Here is a 23,265-nt window from a genome sequence, read left to right as displayed (position 1 = left end):
TATATATATATATAGTGTGTATGTATGTTTAATTAGATATGTTATACACACTTAGTAGAGTGTTATGCCGCACTCAGTGGATTTTCAAAGGCAAACAGTAGTTTATTTTAGTGTGTGACGTTTTGGGACATGTCCCTTCCTCAGAAGAAATATATATCATTTTTTTTTTTTTTAAAACAATATAATGCACTTTTTTTGCTTGTGCCTAGAGTGCACTATATCAGTCTCTGCAGATTACTAAAAATGATTTTTTTTTATCATAGTATAATGAAATTGGGGGTATTACCCTTGTCTAAATGTGTGTAGTTTGGGGATTTTGGTGATTGTATTACCTTTAGTTTTAAGAGTCTGCAACTTGTTTGTGCGCAAGTTACATAGTTTAATGTTGAACACTTACAAAGCTCTTCACTGTCAAAGGGTTTGTATTCCATTTGCAGTGAATAGTGAGGTTAAATAATTTTGCTGTCTTGTGTAAAAGATACTGTTTCGGATCTGGTGGGTGTGGGCTTTTTTATTTTATTTTTATTTCCTGGCAATTAATGTTATATTTAACTTGTATATTCTTAACCTTTTTGCATGTTGAATTCCAAAATCCTTTTTTAACCGTCCTTGATGTTTCAATTTGAAAGAGACCAGTGGGGGCTGAGACCATTGAGGCTAAGATGACTGCCTTTCCTGGTTGGCCTTTCCAAACATTGTGTGACCCTTGCCCTATGACCCTTTGGCTGACCTTACCGGAAGCCATGACGACAACAGCCTATTGCCATTAGACGCAGGGTGATGGTGAGGATTCCAAGGGTTAGACAAATCCAGTTTTAATCTAAATTAGGTGACTTCCCTTGCGTGTTCTTCCAAGTTGCCTCTGTTGTACCTCCTGTCATACTTTATATATTTTAGAGTGACTGGCATCTTTGTAAAGTGCATGTAAACTAGTTAATATTTTAATGTCAAAATCCTTAAGCATTAATAAAACTAAAAAGGATGGAGGAGTGCGATTCCTAAAATTCTTAACGCAGTTGAGCAGTTACTAGTGCCCCCAGGCACTGCTCTTCATGTGCCAGAATCACTGCTTTAAAAGGAGGTTTTATAAGACATCTTCACTAGCTAATAAATGCCCTTCCAGAAGAATTTAGATACAGTCTGCGTGTGTGTGTGATTGGCCACTAACCTTTTTTTCATTTCTTTCTATATGCGTTAAAGGTGGCTACAGAAGCCAGAGGTCCGGTAGAGATAAATATGGACCACCTGTACGCACCGAATACAGGCTAATTGTGGAGAACCTCTCCAGTCACTGCAGTTGGCAGGACCTTAAGGTGTGTATTAAGATTTTCATACCATTTGCTTGTTTTCTATTTCTGAATATAGTTCTGAGGATTTTTTTTATTTTTTTAAATAACGAATTGTTTGACAATTGGGTATGATTTTAAAGGGAAACATTTCAAATCTGAAATGGCCACTAGAGCATTTCAAATAAATCAAAGTATTTTTTTGTATACACAGGAAAACTGTTCATGCAAAACACCAACCTTGTATGCTCTGAGTGACTTGTGTCCACAGTGTGTGTATTATCCTAGAGATACTTTTTAAAATATTAAATATGCATGTGTAGCAAAACAATTTCCTTATTTGTACAGTCACTAAGTGGAAGCTGGCATCTTTTTTGTTGAGCATAGAATATAAAAAAATTGAAGCAGTGATTTAATGGAACATCTCTCAATATTAACAAACAAACTAGTTACATTCGCGTGGTGTATATTTGTGTGTGAATTCTGAAGTGTTGATCCACAAGATACAGAAAGGGATTCTCTAACCTACTTGAGACACTATTTCCTCCTCAGCGAGTCTACAACTAGGTCAGAATGGTGGACAGCCATATTTATCCAGGCAGGAAAAATCATCTTCCAGTGTGAATAAGGTTACAGGCCGCACAGGGTTAAATGTGATTTTATCCACCACTCCTGGTCTAAAGAGTGTTGATGGTTGTCGCTTTTAAAGGACCACTAAATGCAGTAAGATTTCATAATTAAGTGCATAATAAAAATACAATGCAATAACACCTACTCTAAATTTCAAATAAGCAGTAGAATTTGTTTTCTGGCAAATGTGTTTTCTCTCTTATTTCCTTAATACAAGGAGAGTCCACGTCTTCATTCCTTACTGTTGGGAAATACTGAACCTGGCCACCCAGAGGAGGCAAAGACACCCCAGCCAAAGGCTTAAATACCTCTCCCACTTCACCCATCCCCCAGTCATTCTTTGCCTTTCGTCACAGGAGGAAGGCAGAGAAGTGTCAGAAGATTTCGGAGTTGTTCCTCAAGAGGGATATATGCCTTTCGTTATGGAACTGGAGTTTTAAGTAGTCTTGTCAGCCTCTCAGTGAGAGCATTGACGAAAGTTAGTCGGGAGATTCTTTCTGCGAACCCACCCAGACTGCCTGCTAACACCTCCTTAAGCAACCAGTGTTGACGAGTTTCACTGTCTGCTTTTTTTTAACTCAAGTCCATGTCAGGAGTGATGCTACAAGACTGTCACACTTGAGAGGCTGTGTTTCTGTTCGACAGCACGGATTCTAGTAAAATGTTTTACTTATGTTGAAATTGCTGAAGAGGGTCACAGTGTGAATCCTTTTATAGAATCATGGGCTAATAGCTCCTGAGGGAGGTTATTGAGCAGTGGGGATTAATCAAATGTGTTTTTGATTTATGCTGCTTATGTGTGATTTATTTTTTGGGCTCATAGACTGTTATGCGGTAACGGAACATATAGGTGTTTTACTTTCACTTTGAACGCTGCGCAGCTTGATTACATTGTCATGCTTTTTCTCATAGCAGGGGCAGTCCTGCATTGCGCACCACCTGACCGAGCTAACCGTCGGAGAGGTCGCTTCTTCTCTCGATCCAGGAGGTGGTGAGTGCCCCAGTCATTGGGGGTATATAGGTGCCATTTTTGAGAAAAATATAAAGTTAATTTATTTGTATCCTACTGTTAGCTCAAGCTATGGAGGATCCTGATATGCTTGAGGGTGCTCCCTCTATTCCTAATAGTAATACCTGTCTATATTTGTGAGGAGGCCTTGGTGTGCCCGCCCTCTCAACTGTGTTCCATATGCATCAACAAGGTTTTGTCTAAGAAGGTTAACCCCTTTAGTGCAACTGAGCCGTCCACCTCTGAGGACTCGCCATCCTGTGAGGTGCATACCCATCAATCATGTCTATTGTCTCCAGCAGCTTCTCGTAGCATGCCTGATCCTTCGCCTGGAGGGAGGGAACCTTTACCATTACACTTTACCGCGCAGTTAAAGACGGTGGTGTCTGAGGCCCTTAGTGCTTTACATCTTCCTGCTAAGCGGAAGGTTAAACATAGATCTCCGGTCCAGGGGACATCCAGTGATTTACTTGATTTCTCTGCCTTTCAGGTATCCGAGGATGGGTCACACTCTGAGTCTTCAGAAGGTGAAATTTCTGGATTGGAGTCTGCTACCTCTAGGCCTCCGGCTGCGGAGGAGCCAGCCTTTAGATTTAAGATTAAACACTTAAGTTTTCTTCTAAAGGAGGTTCTGTTGACATTAGAGGTTCCAGAGGCCAAGTTGCCTGATAAACCTTTGATCCCTAAATTAGAGTGTACGAATACAGGGTAGCGTCGCTAACTTTTCCCGTATCCGTAAAAATGGCGACTATTATTAAAAACGAATGGGATAGATTTGGATCTTCCTTTTCTCCTTCGGCTGCCTTTAAAAAATTGTTCCCGGTCCCATACTCTCAGCTAGAGTTGTGGGGTTCCGTCCCTAAGGTGGATGGTGCTATCTCCACGTTAGCTAAGCGTACTACTATCCGCCTTGAGGATAGCACGTCTTTCAGAGAACCAATGGATTAGGAAATGGAAACTTTTCTCAGGAAACTGTTTCAGAATACGGGATATTTATTTCAACCAGCAGCGGCTGTGGCCTCGGTTGCTGGAGCCGTGGCCTACTGGTGCGACTCCTTAGCAGAATTGATAGAGTTGGAGGGTCCTCTCAATGTTATCCAGGAAAGAATTAAGGCTTTGAGAATTGCTCATTCTTTTATATGTGATGCAAACATGCAGATTATTCGCCTGAATGCTAAGATCTCTGGTTTCTCAGTGCAGACGCGTCAGGCGCTCTGGCTAAAGTCGGGGTCTGCGAACATGACTTCTAAGTCTTGATGACTTTCCCTCCCTTTTAAGGGAAACATGTTATTTTGTCCAGGCCTGGACTCCATTATCTACACGGTTACAGGGGGCAAGTGTGCCTTCCTACCGCAGAACAAAAAAAGAAAAAATCTAAGGGACAAGGATCTAATTTTCGTTCTGAGAAGTCCCAACGTCAGCAGTCCTCTAAGCGAGAGCAAACCAAGAGCACTTAGAAGCCGGCTCAATCCTGGTGTAAATACAAGCAGAACAAGAAGCCTGCCGAGAACAAGTCGGCATGAAGGGGCGGCCCCCGATCCAAAGCTTGATCATGTAGAAGGACACTGTCGCTGTTTTCAGACACTTGGTCCAGAAACGTACAGGATCTGTGGGTCCTGGAATTCATGGCTCAGGGATACAAGATAGGTTTCAAATCTCATCCACCCAAGGGCAGATTTCTCCTCTCAAGTCTCTTTAAAACCAGAAAAGAGGGAAGCTTTTCTGGGGTGCGTGCGGGATCTGTCCTCCTTAGGGGTCATTGTCCCGGTTCCGTTTGCAGAAAAAGGTTTGGGATACTACTCAAATCTGTAGTCCCAAAGGAGGAGGGAACTTTCCGCCCAATTCTGGACCTAAAGTGCTTAAACAAGTTTCTAAATGTCCCCTCTTTCAAGATGGAGACAATAAGATCCATTCTCCCTCTAGTTCAGGAAGGACAGTTCATGACCACTATAGATCTGAAGGATGCCTACCCACGGGAATAGGGCCCTCAATTTCTCCTGTATGTGTTTGTAAATTCTGTCCTTTCTCTTAGTCTTAGAAGTTTTATATTATTGTTTTATTTAAATGAACTGTATCCATGGACAGCGCTGTGGAATACGATGGCGCTTCATAAATAAAGTATAATAATACCTTCACGTTCCAATCCACAGAGGCACTTCCAGTTCATTGCACTTCCGTTTGGTTTAGCTTGGCCCCAAGAATCTTCACAAAGGTTCTGGGAGCTCTCCTGGCTGCCTCCAGAACCCAAGTTATAGCATTAGCTCCCTACTTGGATGACATTCTGGTTTGAACGCCATCCTTGCATTTAGCAGAGAACCATTTGGTTTCTCTCTTCGATCACATGGATGGAAGATAAACTTACAGAAGAGTTCCCTCATCCCAAGCACCAGGGTAGAATTCCTGGGCATTATATTAGATTCAGTACCCATGAGGATATTTCTAACCGACCAGAGATGGTGCAAGCTAGCTTCGGCATGTCTTGCCCTCCGGACCTCCTTAAGGCCATCTAGTGGCTCAGTGTATGGAGGTAATTGGTCTCATGGTGTCCAGCATGGACATAATTCATTTTGCCAGGTTCCGTCTCAGACCGCTACAGCTGTGTATGCTGAGGCAGTGGAACAGAGATCATTCGGATCTGTCTCAACAGATTTCCCTGGACAACCGGTCGAGAGAATCACTCTCTTGGTGGCTCTGTCCAGATCTGTCCCGAGGGACATCCTTTCTCAGACCATCCTGGGGGATTGTGACTACGGACACAAGCCTCTCAGGATGGGGAGTTGTTTGGGGTGCCAAGAAGGCACAGGGCCTTTGGTCGCAGGAGGAACTCTCCCTCCTGATCAACATTTTGGAGCTTCAGGCAATCTGCAATGCTCTGAAGGCTTGGCCTCTTCTGGGTTCGTCCCGGTTTTTCAGATTCCAATCAGACAATATAACCTCAGTGGCTTACATAAACCATCAGAGGGGAACTGGAAGTTCCCTAGCGATGAGGGAAGTATCTCGAATTTTGGAGTGGGTAGAGGCCCACGGCTGTTTGCTGTCAGCGATCCACATTCCCGGTGTGGACAACTGGAAAGCGGACTTTCTCAGCAGACAATCCTTTCATCTGGGGGAATGGTTTTTCCATCCCGAAGTGTTTGCGAAGATGTGCTTCAGGTGGGGGATGCCAGAGATAGATCTCGTCTCAATACCAAACTACCCAGATATGGGTTGAGGTCCAGGGATCCTCATGCGGAGCTAATAGATTCATTAACGGTGCCTTGGAGGTTCAATCTAATCTACCTTTTTCTGCCTTTATCACTCCTTCCTCAAGTAGTGGCCCATATCAAGCAGGAGCAAGGACGTGGTTCGCGGACCTAGTGAGGCTGTTATCTTCTCCATGGAGGTTACCTTGTCGCAGTGATCTGCTGGAACAGGGTCCTTTTGTTCTTTGTTAAGAACGAGGCTTCTAGGGATCTGATTTGTAAGGCAGCCACCTGGTCCTCCTTACACACTTTTTCTAAATTTTACAAGTTTTATGTTTTTGCTTCAGCTGAAGCAGCGTTCGGGAGAGAGGTTTTGCAGGCTGTGGTGCCCTCAGATTAGGGTCCGTCTCTCTTTTTTTGTTTCTCCTGTTATCATTCAGTGTCCTCTAGAGCTTGGGTATGTTTCCCAACCGTAAGGAAGGAAGTTGTGGACTCTCCTTATATTAAGGAAAACATAAATTATGCTTACCAGATAATTTAATTTTCTTCTGTACAAGGAGAGTCCATGGGCCCTGCCAGTGTTTTCTGATGGGCGGCCTCCAAAAATAAATATTTTTCTTCTGGCACTTTTTACACCCTGATATTTATCCTACTGTTCCTTGTTCCCTCGGCAGAATGACTGGGCGATGTGGGAGAGGTATTTAAGCCTTTGGCTGGGGTGTCTTTGCTGCCTCCTGGTGGCCAGGTTCTTAATTCCTAACAGTAAGGAATTAAGCCGTGGACTCTCCTTGTACAGAAGGAAATTAAATTATCTAGTAAGTAAAATTTGTTTTTCCGGCCCCTGTATCATTTGACAGACAGCCAATCAGACTAGTATACGTAAACCCTGTGATCTTGTGCACATACATAGTAGGAGCTTGTTTCCAAGAAAGTGTGTATATAAAGACTGTGCAAAATTTGATAATGGAAGTAAATTGGAAAGTGTCTTAAAACTGCATGCTCTATTTGAATCATACAAGTTTATTTACATGACAAAGCCAAACCATCTCAAGGTGGTTACTGTCCATTTAAAGGGACATTAACCACAAATCTTAGCCTGCATAACACTGTACCTTCATATCTTAGAAGAATTTAGCATTGAATAATGCAGCTTTATTTTTATAAGAAACGCATGCTCAGTTGACACTGGTTTCTCTGTCCCCCAGCACAAAAGAACCCATACTAAATAAACAGACATATGAATGCTATTAATGACTGTTATGCCTCCAGCTTGCAAATGCAGACACGTGCATGTAGCAGATTATTATTCTCAGACTTTTAGCTGCTCAGGGACTTAGTCTACTCCAGATGTTTTATTGTTTAAAAAGATCATCCCTTTATTACCCATCTCCCAGTTTTGCACAGCCAACATGGTTATATTAATATATTTTGTTTACCTCCTGTGATTACCTTGTATCTTAAGTCTTTTCAGACAGCCCACTTATCTTAGGGCTATTTATTATCCAATGACTTGTGTCCTGCATAACTCCATGGGAGTGAGCACAGTTATCTATATGGCACACATGAATTGGCAGTGTCTTGCTGTGAAAAGTTAATAAAATTGAGCTTATGCACATGAATTTACCGAGGAGTGAGCACTGATTGGCTAAAATGCAGGTCTGTCAAATGAGCTAAAATAAGGGGGCAGTCTGCAGAGGCTTGGATACAAGGTAATTAGAGGTTAAGTGTATTATTATAACTTTGTTATGCAAACCTAGGTAATGGGTAATAAAGGGATTATCTTTTTAAACAGCAAAAATTCTGGTGTTGACTGTCGCTTTAACTTTGTGTTAAAAGCCCAAGATCAAAAAATAATCTTAAAAACAGGGGTACTTTAATTTTTTTTTTTTTTTTTTTTTTTTTTTTTAAATGCACTGAGGACATTCCCCTCTCTCTTTTAGGACTTCATGAGGCAGGCAGGTGAAGTTACCTATGCAGATGCACACAAAGAACATAACAATCAAGGCGTGATAGAGTTCAGGTCTTACTCTGACATGAAAAGGGCTATGGATAAGCTTGATGGTACAGATATTAATGGAAGAAAGATAAGGCTGGTGGAAAGCAAAAACCGCCACCGGAGGTCCTACTCTGGCAGCAGATCCAGGTAAAGATGTTAGTCTTCTTGCTGTGCTACAGACAGACTTTATTTTTTCTTTTACAGTACCATTAAATACACTAAAATTGTAAAATCAACAAATGCATATTTGAAAGGCAATGCAACAGCACTTAACCCCTTAAGTACCAGGGTCGTATCCTGTACGATGACGCTGTCCTTGCGTCTCTGCTGCGATCTTGTTAAAAGTATCAAGGTTGCGCTACTTCTGCATGCCACACAAGTGGGGCAGAGCAGAAATAGACTTGCAGAGGTATTGATGCATCGGAAAGCAGTGGTGCCGATCGTTGGTGGTGTAGGAGGGAGGAGGTTGGCCCATCGCTGGAGGGGAGGTGGGTGGGAAAAAAAAGTTTAGAGAGGCAGTGAGTGGGGGGGCTCTTATAGTGGAGGAGGATTTGAGTGTGGAAAATTGATCTGGGAGGTGGGTAGGGTAATGAGGGGGAGCAGCTACACTACAGAAAAAAGTTTTCTTTTACAAGATATGACGAGTCCACGGATTTCATCCTTATGGGATATCGCCGAGGAGGCAAAGAGCTCCACAGCAGAGCTGCATAAATAGCTCCTCCCTTCCCCCCAACCCAGTCATTCTCTTTGCCTGTGTTAGTGATAGGAAGAGGTAAAGTGAGGTGTCTAGTTTAGATTCTTCAATCAAGAGTTTTTTATTTTTAAATGGTGCCAATGTGTACTATTTTACTATAGAGCAGCCTCTGCATTTATAGCCTCAGGGCTATTGGAACAGGTGGGGTTTTAGCTTTGCTGCGCCTCCCATTATTGTGCTGCTCTGATGTGCTGGTCTTAGAGAAATTTAACTAAGACCCCCTTATCTTCCCAGGACCTCAGGAGGAAGAGTGGACCTCTTGACACTGAGTTGTCATGCTGTTCCTCAGCATGGAGGTAGGTGCAGTTTTGTTTTACTTCTGGGGCTCTGCAGCATATCCTGGATTTAACTGTACTTTATTTTTGCTATCAGGGGCTACGTGTAATAAGGGCTTCCCTGCTACAATATGTCTAACATACGTTTATTCCCCTAACGTTCTGAGAGAGACTAAGAAGTGTTGGGGTATGATGGTGCTGGACACTGTATAATATGTGGGCAGTTCTGGTTGCGGTGACAATATGGGCTTATAAGGCTGACGCTGGGGTACACTACCGGAGGTCATGTCTTTTTAACTTTATTAAGGCTTTGGTAAATGACGGTTCTCAGTTTGTTTTGTGAGGAGTTTATGTTTACGCCCACAATGGGTGGGGCTTGATGTTTGCACGCTTCCGCGCAGTTACTTTCTCCATTAGTTTCGTCTGGCAGCATTCCTCACGGCCTCTAAGATCACTTGTTGTGAGAATTTACAAGTGACCTTAGGAGCGCCGTACGAGGGGTGATCGGGTCGAGCACGGGGAGGCAGGTAGGAGCCGCAGCAGAGCTGCGGCGAGGTGTCTGTTTTTCTTTTTTTTTTTTTTTTTGGCCAGTTAGTCTAACACAGGGAGTGTGGATAAGATAGTTAAGAGCTTCTCTCTGTTTTTTGCCTATAAACAGGGTTAGCGCAGAGGGAGTATTTAAAGACACAGTACTATAGTCTTTATTTGTATTACTGCTTCTGTGACTCGACCAGGTTTGTTTGTGTTTTTCTGTTATCACAGTTTGTTAACATGGATGACATTGAGCAAAGTACATGTCCCATGTGTTTAGATGCCATTGTGGAACCCCCTGTTACACTTTGTCCCACATGTATTGAGAGGGCTTTACAGTGTAAAGAACAAATTTTCTTTAAAAAAGATATATCTAATGAATGTCCTCAGAATGATGAAATTCAGGGTATGCCGCATCTTTCTCCCCAAGCGTCACAGCCTTCAACGCCCGCACAGGTGACGCCATGTTCTTAAACGGCGTCTGCTTCATTTACTCTGCAGGATATGGCTGCAGTTATGTCATCCACTCTTACAGAAGTTATATCTAAGTTGCCAGTGTTACAAGGCAAACGCAGCAGGACAGAGGCCCACGTGGTCCCTGCAACTTCTGATAGCTTTCTCCGATATACCTTCCCAGGGCTCTGAATTGGGGGTAGGGAGGCACTGTCTGAGGGGGAACTGTCTGATTCAGGAAGTGCATTACCCCAGACAGACTCAGACGTCATGTCCTTCAGATTTAAACTTGAACACCTCCGCCTTTTGCTACGAGAGGTTTTGGTGACTCTGGACGACTGACTCTATTGTGGTCCCTCCAGAGAAATTGAGTAAGATGGACAAATACTTAGAGGTCCCTTCTTATTCCGATGCGTTCCCAGTTCCTAAGAGAATTTCGGAAATTATTACAAGGGAATGGGAGAGACCGGGTATCCCATTCTCCCCTTCCCCTATTTTCAGGAAAATGTACCCTATAGTTGACACCGTTCGGGACTCTTGGCAGACGGTCCCTAAGGTGGAGGGAGCTATCTCTACCCTGGCTAAGCGTATGAATATCCCTATTGAGGACAGGTGTTCTTTCAAAGACCCTATGGATAAAAAGTTGGATGGTCTTCTAAAAAAGCTTTATAGCATTGCTAAACATTGGAAAACTGGCATTCTTTCCTGGCAGGAGATTCTTAACAAAATTAATACCACCTATTCCATGTATGACTCAGCAGCCTGGATTCTGGACAATAGGGAGACAGTCGACCAAATTTGGTTTTATTGGGTATTGAGAGGGTCACCTGCTAACACTTCTAGAACCATGCCATTATTGCAATAGATTGTCAAATGCTAACAAACTGCCATTCTCATCTATACGGCCCAAGGTTGTCCACCCTTCCACCTCAAAAAAGAAATGATAGAATTAGAAACTTAAATCAAACACAGAAGTATTGAATTCAAGTGACTCAATTTTGTTTTTTCCCCCCTCCTTTTTTTTTTTTTTTCCTTTTTCTTTCTCCTTTTTGGTTATTGTTACTTTTAGTGTTAGGTATTGGTTTGTATAGACTTCTGCTACTGTTTGAAAATGTCTTTTAATATTGGAGTCCAATATAATCATTTGTAGAATGTGTAAAGACAAATAGTACAAGATATGTGGTCTGTATTGAACAAGTTACTTTTATTATATTGGAGATTGTATATGGTAATGGAAACATGATTATTAGGTGCTAACATGTCTCCTTATTATGTGCGATATGTTGTAATCCGTGTGAAAATATGTTAATAAAAAGATTTAAACATAAAAAAGCTTTATATTCATCAAGGGTTTCTATTACAACCGACGGCCTGCATTGTAACAGTCACAACTCTAGAAGAGTCCCTTAAGACTGAGACTCCTTTTAGAAGAAATAAGGGATAGAATTAAGGCCCTTAAGCTGGCTAATTCTTTTTACGGTTGCCGCCTTTCAGATCGCCAAATTGGCGGCTAAGAATTCAGGATTTTCCATTTTAGCGCGCAGAGCCTTATGGTTAAAATCTTGGTCTGCGGGTGTGTCCTCTAAATCAAAGCTCTTGGAGATTCCTTTCAAGGGTAAGAGCCTGTTTGGGCCTGACTTGAAGGAGATCATCTCTGACATTACGGGAGGTAAGGGTCACCTCCATCAGGATGAAACCGCTAAACAAAGACAGAATAATTTTTGTTCCTTTCGAAACATCAAGGGAATCCCCTCTTCCTCTTCTGTTAAACAGGAAGGGAATTTTTCTCAAGCCAAACCCACCTGGAAACCTTGGGGTTGGAACAAGGGTAAACAACCCAAGAAGCCTGCTGGAACAAGGGTAAACAACCCAAGAAGCCTGCTGCTGCTACCAAGACAGCATGAAGGGGCGGCCCCCGATCCGGGACCGGATCTAGTAGGGGGCAGACTTTCTCTCTTTATCCAAGCTTGGATAAGAGACGTTCAGGATCCCTGGACACTAGAAATCGTGTCTCAAGGGTATAAGTTGGAGTTCAAAAATTCCTTCCCAAGGGGAAGGTGGCTTCTTTCACGATTGTCTAGTACTGTAGACCAAATAAAAAGAGAGGCATTATTACTTTCTGTAGAAGACCTCTCCACCATGGGAGTTATTTGTCCCGTTCCAATACAGGGGCAGGGGTTTTTACTCAAATCTTTTCGTGGTTCCCAAAAAAGAGGGAACGTTCCAACCCATTTTAGATCTCAAGAGTCTAAACAAGTTTCTCAGAGTTCCATCCTTCAAGATGGAGACTATTCAGACAATTCTTCCATTGATCCAGGAGGGTCAATATATGACTACCGTGGACTTAAAGGATGCATATCTTCATATTCTTATCCACAAAGATCACCAGTTCCTAAGGTTTGCCTTCCTGGGCAAACATTTTCAGTTCGTGGCTCTTCCCACGGCACCCAGGGTCTTCACGAAGGTTCTTGGGTCTTTGCTAGCGGTTCTCAGACCGCGGAGCATTGCAGTGGCGCCTTATCTGGACGATATTCTGATCCAGGCGTCTTACCAACTGACAAAGTCTCATACCGACATGGTTCTGTCCTTTCTAAAGACTCACGGGTGGAAGGTGAATCTAGAAAAGAGTTCACTAATTCCACAGACAAGGATTCCTTTCCTGGGAACTCTAATAGATTCTATATCCATGAAAATCTTCTTGACGGAAGTCAGAAAGTTAAAGATTCTGAATACTTGCTGAGCCCTTCAGTCCAATCCTCGGCCATCAGTGGCTCAGTGCATGGAGGTAATTGGATTGATGGTGGCGGCAATGGACATCATTCCGTTTGCTCGTTTTAATCTCAGACCTCAGCAACTGAGCATGTTCAGACAGTGGAATGGAGATTATGCAAATTTGTCTCCTTGGATAGATCTGGATGAGGAGACAAGAGACTCTTCTTTGGTGGTTGTCACAGGATCATCTGTCCCAGGGGACATGCTTCCGCAGACCCTCATGGGTGATAGTGACAACGGACGCCAGTCTACTAGGATGGGGTGCAGCCTGGAATTCCCTGAAGGCTCAGGGTGTGTGGACTCTGGAGTCTCTACTTCCAATCAATATTCTGGAGTTGAGGGCAATATTCAATGCTCTTCAGGCTTGGCCTCGGTTGGCTTCGGCAAAGTTCATACGATTTCAGTCGGACAACATCACGACTGTGGGCGGAGGTTCACTCTTGTTATCTGTCGGCAATCTACATCCCAGGAGTAGACAACTGGGAAGCGGATTTTTTGAGCAGATAGACATTTCATCCGGGGGAGTGGGAACTCCACCCCGGAGGTCTTTGCCACCCTGATTCTCAGATGGGGCAGACCGGAGCTGGATCTTATGGCATCTCGTCGGAATGCCAAGCTCCCGAGATACGGATCCAGGTCCAAGGATCCTCAGGCCGAACTGATAGGTGCCTTGGCAGCGCCTTAGTCGTTCAACCTAGCTTATGTGTTACCTCAGTTTGCTCTCCTTCCCCGGGTGATTGCTCGAGTCAAACAGGAGAGGGCTTTGGTGATTCTCATCGCTACTGCGTGGCCTCTCATGAATTGGTATGCCGATATAATGGACATGTCATCACTGCCACTGTGGAAGCTTCCATTGAGGCAGGACCTTCTCATTCAGGGACCCTTCCATCATCCAAATCTAATTTCTCTGCAGCTGACTGCTTGGAGATTGAACGCTTGATTTTATCTAAGCGGGGGTTCTCTGACTTGGTTATTGATACCTTGATTCAGGCACGCAAGCCTGTTACTAGAAAGATTTACCATAAGATATGGCGTAAATATCTTTATTGGTGCGAATCCAACGGCTACTCATGGAGTAGGATTAGGATTCGAAGGATTGGAGAAAGGGTTGTCTGCAAGTTCCTTAAAAGGATAGATTTCTGCTTTGTCTATTTTGCTACACAAGCATCTGGCAGATGTTCAATCTTTTTGTCAGGTCCTGACTAGAATCAGACCTGTGTTTCGACCAATTCCTCCTCCTTGGAGCTTGAATTTAGTTCTTAATGTTCTTCAAGGGGTTCTGTTTGAACCTATGCATTCCATAGATATTAAGTTATCTTCGAAAGTTGTATTTTTGGTTGCTATTTCTTCTGCTCGCAGAGTTTCTGAGCTTTCAGCATTACAATGTGATTCTCCTTATCTTATTTTCCATTCGGATAAGGTGGTGTTATGTACCAAACCTGGTTTCTTCTTAAGATTTTCCATTCGGATAAGGTGGTGTTATGTACCAAACCTGGTTTCTTCTTAAGGTTGTTTCTAATTGGAATATTAATCAGGAAATTGTTGTTCCTTCCTTGTGTCCTAACCCTTCTTCTAAGAAGGAGCGTCTGTTACATAATTTGGACGTAGTCCGTGCCTTCAAGTTCTACTTGCAGGCGACTAAGGATTTTCGTCAAACATCTTCATTATTTGTTGTTTTTGCTGGGAAACGTAGGGGTCAGAAAGCTACGGCTACCTCTTTCTCTTTGGCTGAAGAGTATCATCCGTGTTGCATATGAGACTGCTGGACAACGGCCTCCAGAACGAATTACGGCTCATTCTACTAGGGCTGTGGCTTCCTCATGGGCATTTAAAAATGATGCTTCTGTTGAACAGATTTGCAAGGCTGCAACTTGGTCGTCTCTTCACTCTTTCCAAGTTTTACAAATTTGATACTTTTGCCTCGTCTGAGGCTGTTTTTGGGAGAAAGGTTCTTCAAGCAGTGGTGCCTTCCGTTTAGGTTCCTGTCTTGTCCCTCCCTTTCATACATGTCCTATAGCTTTGGTATTGTATCCCATAAGTAAGGATGAAATCTGTGGACTCGTCATATCTTGTAAAAGAAAAGGAAATTTATGCTTACCTGATAAATTTATTTCTTTTACGATATGACGAGTCCACGGCCCTCCCTGTCGTTTTTTCTAAAGACAGGTTTTTATTTTTGTTAAACTTAAGTCACCTCTGCTCCTTGGCTTTTCCTTTCTCTTCCTAACTTCGGCCAAATGACTGGGTGGGGGGGGGGAGGAGCTATTTATGCAGCTCTGCTGTGGAGCTCTTTGCCTCCTCCTGCTGACCAGGAGGCGATACCCCATAAGTAAGGAAGAAATCTGTGGACTCGTCATATCGTAAAATAAATAAATTCAGGTAAGCATAAATTTCCTTTTTTTATTATGTAAAAAAAATTTGATGGAAAATGGGTACTTGCAGACAGCTCTGCTGTTCCCTGTGTGTGTTTATATTAAACTCCTTTTTGCTGCCACATTTTGGATTCCTTGTATACTTTTTGAAGAGCTTTGTGGTACTCCTGTGGCGCGCATACAGTACCCTCTGTGCTGGACATTCTTTGTTGCTATTGATACTTGCAGACAGGTGCCAGTACCTAAGATGGAGGGAATTAGTTAGAATGGGGAGGGTTAGAGTTTTTACAATTAAAAAAAGAAAAAAAGGTGTAAAACTGCAGACTGTCTACCAGTACTTAAGAAGGGAAGAGAGCTGCTAGAGAGGGATCAGGGGGTGAGAAGTGACAGATGGAAGGGTAACCTCTACACTAAAGCTTACCTGATCAACCCCTTCACTGCTGGGAATGTGTGTTGTGTAGCTGCGGCCTTCTAATTACCAAAAGACAATGGCAAAGCTATATATGTCTATTTCTGAACAAAGGGGATCCCAGAGAAGCGTTTACAATCATGTGTGCCATGATTGCACAAGCAGTATGTACATAATTGTAGTGAGAAACCCAGTTTGTGAAAGTTAAAGGGACACTAAACCCAATTTTTTTCTTTTGTGATTCAGATAAAACATGCAACTTTCTAATTTACTCCGGTTATCAAATTTTCTTCGTTCTCTTGCTATCTTTATTTGAAAAAGTAGGTATCTAAGCTTCTTTTGGGTTCAGAACTCTGGATAGCACTTTTTTATTGGTGGATGAATTTATCCACCAATCAGCAAGGACAACCCAGGTTGTTCACCAAAAATGGGCATCTAAACTTACATTTCAAATAAAGATACCAAGAGAATGAAGAAAATTTGATAATAGGAGTAAATTTAAGTTGCTTAAAATGTCATGCTCTATCTGAATCACAAAAGAAAAAAATTGGGTGTCCCTTTAAGGTGTTTTTTTTGTTTTGTTTTTTTTTTATCGCATTTGGCGGTGAAATGAAAGCATGAAATATACCAAAATGGGCCTAGATCAATACTTTGTGTTGTCTACTAAAACAAATATATATATAGTTTTGATAGGTAAATAATAAAAACAAGGCTCTATTTGTTTACATATAGTGATGGGAAAATGCTCTGGTCTTTTGGGGAAATCTTAAGGTGTTAAACTACAAACTTTCATTCCATTTTTAACTCATCTATGTATACACTGAACTCTTGCATATACTCTTTAGTAGTTGGTGCCTAAAAGTGTGCATACAAAAAGACTGCACATTCTGATAATGGAAGTAAAAGAAGTATCATAAAACTGCATGCTCTATCTGGATCATGAGTTTTTTTTTCCTATAGTGTCCGTTTCCCCCAGTTTCCAAAAGGACATTAGTAAAATCTCTATCTAGAATAGACTGATGTCCCTTTTTTAAATACTGTTAAACAGGGACCCTGAATTCAAAATTTTAAACATGTATGTGTATTATGTACTATGGACATATAGAAAGTGACTTTGTAAATTACAACACCTTTGTGTTCTCTTGCTAATCGAATAAGATAGCCAAAGTTAACATTTTTAAAAACAATTACATTTTTTTTAAACTTGTTTTGCAGATTTCTTTTGAGGCAACAATTTGGAAAATAAGTCTTGAGAATTCTGCAGTATGTATGTCCAGACATAAGTGTAAATTTTTTGAGATTACCTAAAAGGGGGCAAAATATATGAAAGGATATTACAAAGTTATACACACACAAACTTGTGGTTCTGCTGTAGTAGAGTGTGCAAATGCGGATCTTGTAATAGGCCAGATTAGGTCAAAAAGGGGTTGTTTGCTTTGGTAGTCTGTTGGGAGAAGTACATTCTGTTGGGAGAAGTACATTCTCCAATACATATCTGTTTCAAATTGATTCTGTAGTGTGCAATTATTTTTATTACACAATTGATAAATCCCCTGAAATAATAAACTATTTTTATGTGTAGATCCCGATCCCGTAGCAGGAGGAGGTCACACAGTAGGAGCAGACGAAGTAGCCACAGCAGATCTAGGAGCCGCTCTCGCTCTCCTGCCAAGAAGGGGCGTTCCCGTTCACCTGCAAAACAGAGCCGGTCTCATTCTCCAGCAAAGAGCCATTCCAGGTAACTTTTTACTTGATAGCATGGTTTAACACACAGGCATTTGAGAGCCTGAGAATGAAGAGGACATTATCATGAATGAAACCTATGCAGACTTAAATGTGTGTGGGTAACAGACTGTAACCTATCAGTACTCAACATGCTGTTTGTTCTTTTAATGTTCAGCTACTGGACTTTGTTAGTTATAAATGTTATTAGGAACTTTATGGTGCTTGAATCTAGAGCCAGACTTTAACTGTGCTTTCTTTACATTTCTCAGTAATATTTTTGAAAACTAAATCCAATGCCTGTTGCAGGTTTATAAATTCACTAGGTTTATAAATTGATACTAATGGTACCCATTTCAGAAAGCAATTCTGTTTGACCTGATTGTACCTTCACTTTAATTACAGGTCTAAATCAAGATCACAATCAAAAAGCAAGCCTAAGTCTGAGCATGGATCAAGATCTCGTAGCCATTCTAAGGAAAAACAAGGACGTTCACGTAGCCGGTCCAAGACCAAGCGGGAAAGATCCCGCAGTAGGTCTAAGGTAAAAAGAGGGAGTTCCCGCAGCTTGTCTAAAGGAAAGAGAGAGCGTTCCCGCAGCTTGTCTAAAGGAAAGAGAGAGCGTTCCCGCAGCTTGTCTAAAGGAAAGAGAGAGCGTTCCCGCAGCCTGTCTAAAGGAAAGAGAGAGCGTTCCCGCAGCCTGTCTAAAGGAAAGAAAGAGCGTTCCCGCAGCCGGTCTAAAGGAAAGAGAGAGCGTTCCCGCAGCCGATCCAAAGGAAAGAGAGAGCGTTCCCGCAGCCGATCCAAAGTAAAGAGAGAGCGTTCCCGCAGTATATCAAAAGGAAAGAGAGAGAGGTCACGCAGCAGATCAAAAGGAAAGAGAGAGAGGTCACGCAGCAGATCAAAAGGAAAGAGAGAGAGGTCACGCAGCAGATCAAAAGGGAAGAGGGAACGGTCACGCAGTGGGTCTGAGGATAACAAAGAAAGATCCCGCAGTCGATCCAAAAGCAAAAGAAATCGCAGTCTTTCTAAATCTCCATCCCCAAATGAAAATGGTAAAGAAAGCAGCTCTAAGAGATCAGATTCTAAATCACCTGCTGCTTCTGAAAGTAAGGAACCATCTATGTCACCAACCCCACGGGCTTCCTCAGCAGCTAGTTCTCGGTCTCGATCTAGCTCTCGGGAGTAGGATCTTAATATGGCTGTCCATCCACTGCCCTAAGTTAGGACTGATAAAAATTTGTGTGGTTTCCTTGCCATAAGATTTGTAAATTGACCCTTTAAAGATGGATTCCCTTAAAGTATCTTTGTGGGTTGTGTTTTTTGTTTTGTTTTTTGTAACAAGTTAAAATACTAATTGTATGTAACTAATCAACATGCTTTAAGCTGATTGGTTGTTTTTAATTTCACTCCCCTTCGCCCAGCAAAGCTTCCTCGAGTAGATCAACAGTCTGATCAAATAATTATGTCTTACAAGTTTTGTATTTGGTTTGTCTTGTAACAATTTAAAGCCTCTCCAATGCTCTTCCAGTTCATTCTAATGCTGACCTGTACATCTAAGTGTCCCCCCCCCCCCAACGTTTAAGTGTAACAAAAATGTTCTGGTGCAAACTGTGCTGGAGCCTCAGCATTGTTTACTAAACAGTTATGTAATTGCATTGGAAAGGTTTTATATATCAAACTGTGCTAGGTCTGCTTCATATTAGAATGTGCATTTAAACATAGAAGCTAGTAAGCGGATATAGATATATAGATATATAGATAATATATATATATATATATATATATATATATATATATATATATATATATATATATATATATATATATATATATATATATATATATATATATATATATATATATATATTCTTTTTTTTTTTTTTTTTTTTTTTTTTTAAATCTTTCCCAGTGTTTAACTTGAAATGCATTTCAGAAATGGCGTATACTCTGTTAAAAGTCTGCAATGATTAACTTAAAGGATTTTTGATGGTGAAAATTGTAAGTCCATGTACAAATAAAGTATTAATAAAAGTATGGTGGCTATTCATTTTAAATGGCTCTGTGCTTTTAGAAATGAATTTGCACAAATTGATCAGACTTTTTTTTTTATATTTAGACATTATTTCTTCTGTTAAGTGTGATCAGTCCACGGGTCATCATTACTTCTGGGATATTACTCCTCCCCAACAGGAAGTGCAAGAGGATTCACCCAGCAGAGCTGCATATAGCTCCTCCCCTCTACGTCACTCCCAGTCATTCTCTTGCACCCAACGACTAGATAGGATGTGTGAGAGGACTATGGTGATTATACTTAGTTTTATATCTTCAATCAAAAGTTTGTTATTTTAAAATAGCACCGGAGTGTGTTATTATCTCTCTGGCAGAGTTTGAAGAAGAATCTACCAGAGTTTTTGTTATGATTTTAGCCGGAGTAGTTAAGATCATATTGCTGTTTCTCGGCCATCTGAGGAGAGGTAAACTTCAGATCAGGGGACAGCGGGCAGATGAATCTGCATAGAGGTATGTAGCAGTTTTTATTTTCTGACAATGGAATTGATGAGAAAATCCTGCCATACCGATATAATGTCATGTATGTATACTTTACACTTCAGTATTCTGGGGAATGGTACTTCACTAGAATTACACTGTAAGAAATACATAAAGCTGTTTAATAACTAGAGATTATGTTTAACGTTTTTGCTGGAATGTAAAATCGTTTTCATTTACTGAGGTACTGAGTGAATAAATGTTTGGGCACTATTTTTCCACTTGGCAGTTGCTTAATCTGTTTTCTGACAGTTTCTGTTCTCCCTCACTGCTGTGTGTGAGGGGGAGGGGCCGTTTTTTGGCGCTTTTACTACGCATCAAATATTTCAGTCAGCAACTCATTGTATTCCCTGCATGATCCGGTTCATCTCTACAGAGCTCAGGGGTCTTCAAAACTTATTTTGAGGGAGGTAATTTCTCTCAGCAGAGCTGTGAGAATTATAGTTTGACTGAGATAAAAAACGTTTATTCTGTAATTTGTTTCCTGCTTTCAGAATTTGTTATCTTTGCTAATGGGATTAAACCTTTGCTAAAGTTGTGTTATTTACAAGGATTGAGGCTATAACTGTTTCAATTTATTAATTTTCAACTGTCATAGATCTTCTGTGCTTCTTAAAGGCACAGTACGTTTTAATATTATTCTAATTGAATTGTATTTACAAGTTACAAGTTTATTTGCTAGTGTGTTAAACATGTCTGATTCAGAGGATGATACCTGTGTCATTTGTTGCAATGCCAAAGTGGAGCCCAATAGAAATTTATGTACTAACTGTATTGATGCTACTTTAAAAGTCAATCTGTACAAATTGAACAAATTTCACCAAACAACGAGGGGAGAGTTATGCCGACTAACTCGCCTCACGTGTCAGTACCTACATCTCCCGCTCAGAGGGAGGTGCGTGATATTGTAGCGCCGAGTACATCTGGGCGGCCATTACAAATCACATTACAGGATATGGCTACTGTTATGACTGAGGTTTTGGCTAAATTACCAGAACTAAGAGGTAAGCGTGATCACTCTGGGGTGAGAACAGAGTGCGCTGATAATATTAGGGCCATGTCAGACACTGCGTCACAGGTGGCAGAACATGAGGACGGAGAACTTCATTCTGTGGGTGACGGTTCTGATCCAAACAGACTGGATTCAGATATTTCAAATTTTAAATTTAAACTGGAAAACCTCCGTGTATTACTAGGGGAGGTGTTAGCGGCTCTGAATGATTGTAACACAGTTGCAATACCAGAGAAAATGTGTAGGTTGGATAAATATTTTGCGGTACCGACGAGTACTGAGGTTTTTCCTATACCTAAGAGACTTACTGAAATTGTTACTAAGGAGTGGGATAGACCCGGTGTGCCGTTCTCACCCCCTCCGATATTTAGAAAAATGTTTCCAATAGACGCCACCACAAGGGACTTATGGCAAACGGTCCCTAAGGTGGAGGGAGCAGTTTCTACCTTAGCTAAGCGTACCACTATCCCGGTGGAGGATAGCTGTGCTTTTTCAGATCCAATGGATAAAAAATTAGAGGGTTACCTTAAGAAAATGTTTGTTCAACAAGGTTTTATATTGCAACCCCTTGCATGCATTGCGCCGATCACGGCTGCAGCGGCATTCTGGATTGAGTCTCTGGAAGAGAACATTGGTTCAGCTACTCTGGACGACATTACGGACAGGCTTAGAGTCCTTAAACTAGCTAATTCATTCATTTCGGAGGCCGTAGTACATCTTACTAAACTTACGGCGAAGAATTCAGGATTCGCCATTCAGGCACGCAGGGCGCTGTGGCTAAAATCCTGGTCAGCTGATGTTACTTCTAAGTCTAAATTGCTTAATATACCTTTCAAAGGGCAGACCTTATTTGGGCCCGGGTTGAAAGAGATTATCGCTGACATTACAGGAGGTAAAGGCCATGCCCTGCCTCAGGACAAAGCCAAGACTAGACAGTCTAATTTTCGTTCCTTTCGTAATTTCAAAGCAGGAGCAGCATCAACTTCCTCTGCACCAAAACAGGAAGGAGCTGTTGCTCGCTACAGACAAGGCTGGAAACCTAACCAGTCCTGGAACAAGGGCAAGCAGACTAGGAAACCTGCTGCTGCCCCTAAAACAGCATGAATTGAGGGCCCCCGATCCGGGATCGGATCTAGTGGGGGGCAGACTTTCTCTCTTCGCCCAGGCTTGGGCAAGAGATGTTCAGGATCCCTGGGCGCTAGAGATAATATCTCAGGGATACCTTCTGGACTTCAAATACTCTCCTCCAAGAGAGAGATTTCATCTGTCAAGATTGTCAACAATCCAGACAAAGAAAGAGGCGTTTCTACGCTGCGTACAAGAGCTCTTGTTAATGGGAGTAATCCATCCAGTTCCACGATCGGAACAGGGACAGGGGTTTTACTCAAATCTGTTTGTGGTTCCCAAAAAAGAGGGAACTTTCAGACCAATCCTGGACTTAAAGATCCTAAACAAATTCCTAAGAGTTCCATCGTTCAAGATGGAGACTATTCGGACAATTTTACCTATGATCCAAGAGGGTCAGTACATGACCACTGTAGATTTAAAAGATGCTTACCTTCACATACCGATTCACAAAGATCATTATCGGTACCTAAGGTTTGCCTTCCTAGACAGGCATTACCAGTTTGTGGCTCTTCCATTCGGATTGGCTACAGCTCCAAGAATCTTCACAAAGGTTCTGGGTGCTCTTCTGGCGGTACTAAGACCGCGGGGAATCTCGGTAGCTCCATACCTAGACGACATTCTGATACAAGCTTCAAGCTTTCAAACTGCCAAGTCTCATACAGAGTTAGTGCTGGCATTTCTAAGGTCACATGGATGGAAGGTGAACGAAAAGAAAAGTTCACTCGTTCCACTCACAAGAGTTCCCTTCCTGGGGACTCTTATAGATTCTGTAGAAATGAAGATTTACCTGACAGAGGACAGGCTAACAAGACTTCAAAGTGCTTGCCGCACCCTTCATTCCATTCAACACCCGTCAGTGGCTCAATGCATGGAGGTAATCGGCTTAATTGTAGCGGCAATGGACATAGTACCCTTTGCACGCTTACACCTCAGACCACTGCAACTGTGCATGCTAAGTCAGTGGAATGGGGATTACTCAGACTTATCCCCTTCTCTGAATCTGGATCAAGAGACCAGAAATTCTCTTCTATGGTGGCTTTCTCGGCCACATCTGTCCAGGGGGATGCCATTCAGCAGACCAGACTGGACAATTGTAACAACAGACGCCAGCCTTCTAGGTTGGGGTGCCGTCTGGAATTCTCTGAAGGCTCAGGGACAATGGAGTCAGGAGGAGAGTCTCCTGC

At 42.0% G+C, this 23,265-nt stretch overlaps 1 protein-coding gene across 2 annotated transcripts in view; it reads left to right on the top strand.

Annotated features, from left to right (window-relative positions):
- Positions 1-18,695, top strand: part of LOC128661638 (serine/arginine-rich splicing factor 6) — a 44,374-nt gene extending 25,679 nt beyond the window's left edge. Inside the window, exons 3-6 of one of the 2 annotated variants that reach the window (XM_053715899.1) lie at positions 1,201-1,313; positions 8,048-8,250; positions 17,252-17,407; positions 17,797-18,695. In XM_053715899.1, the coding sequence (XP_053571874.1) occupies positions 1,201-1,313; positions 8,048-8,250; positions 17,252-17,407; positions 17,797-18,580 (1,256 nt within the window). In that variant the 3' untranslated portion in view covers positions 18,581-18,695. Of the gene's footprint in view, positions 1-1,192; positions 1,314-8,047; positions 8,251-17,251; positions 17,408-17,796 lie in introns of both variants that reach the window. The other variant, XM_053715882.1, reaches the window with a different exon arrangement.
- The last annotated feature ends 4,570 nt before the right edge of the window (positions 18,696-23,265 follow it).

The sequence above is a fragment of the Bombina bombina genome, chromosome 1, assembly GCF_027579735.1.
Source record: "Bombina bombina isolate aBomBom1 chromosome 1, aBomBom1.pri, whole genome shotgun sequence".
In the NCBI taxonomy this organism is placed as follows: Eukaryota; Metazoa; Chordata; class Amphibia; order Anura; family Bombinatoridae; genus Bombina; species Bombina bombina.
Note: the sequence above shows the minus strand (reverse complement) of the source record. Positions and strands in the feature narration are given on the sequence as shown.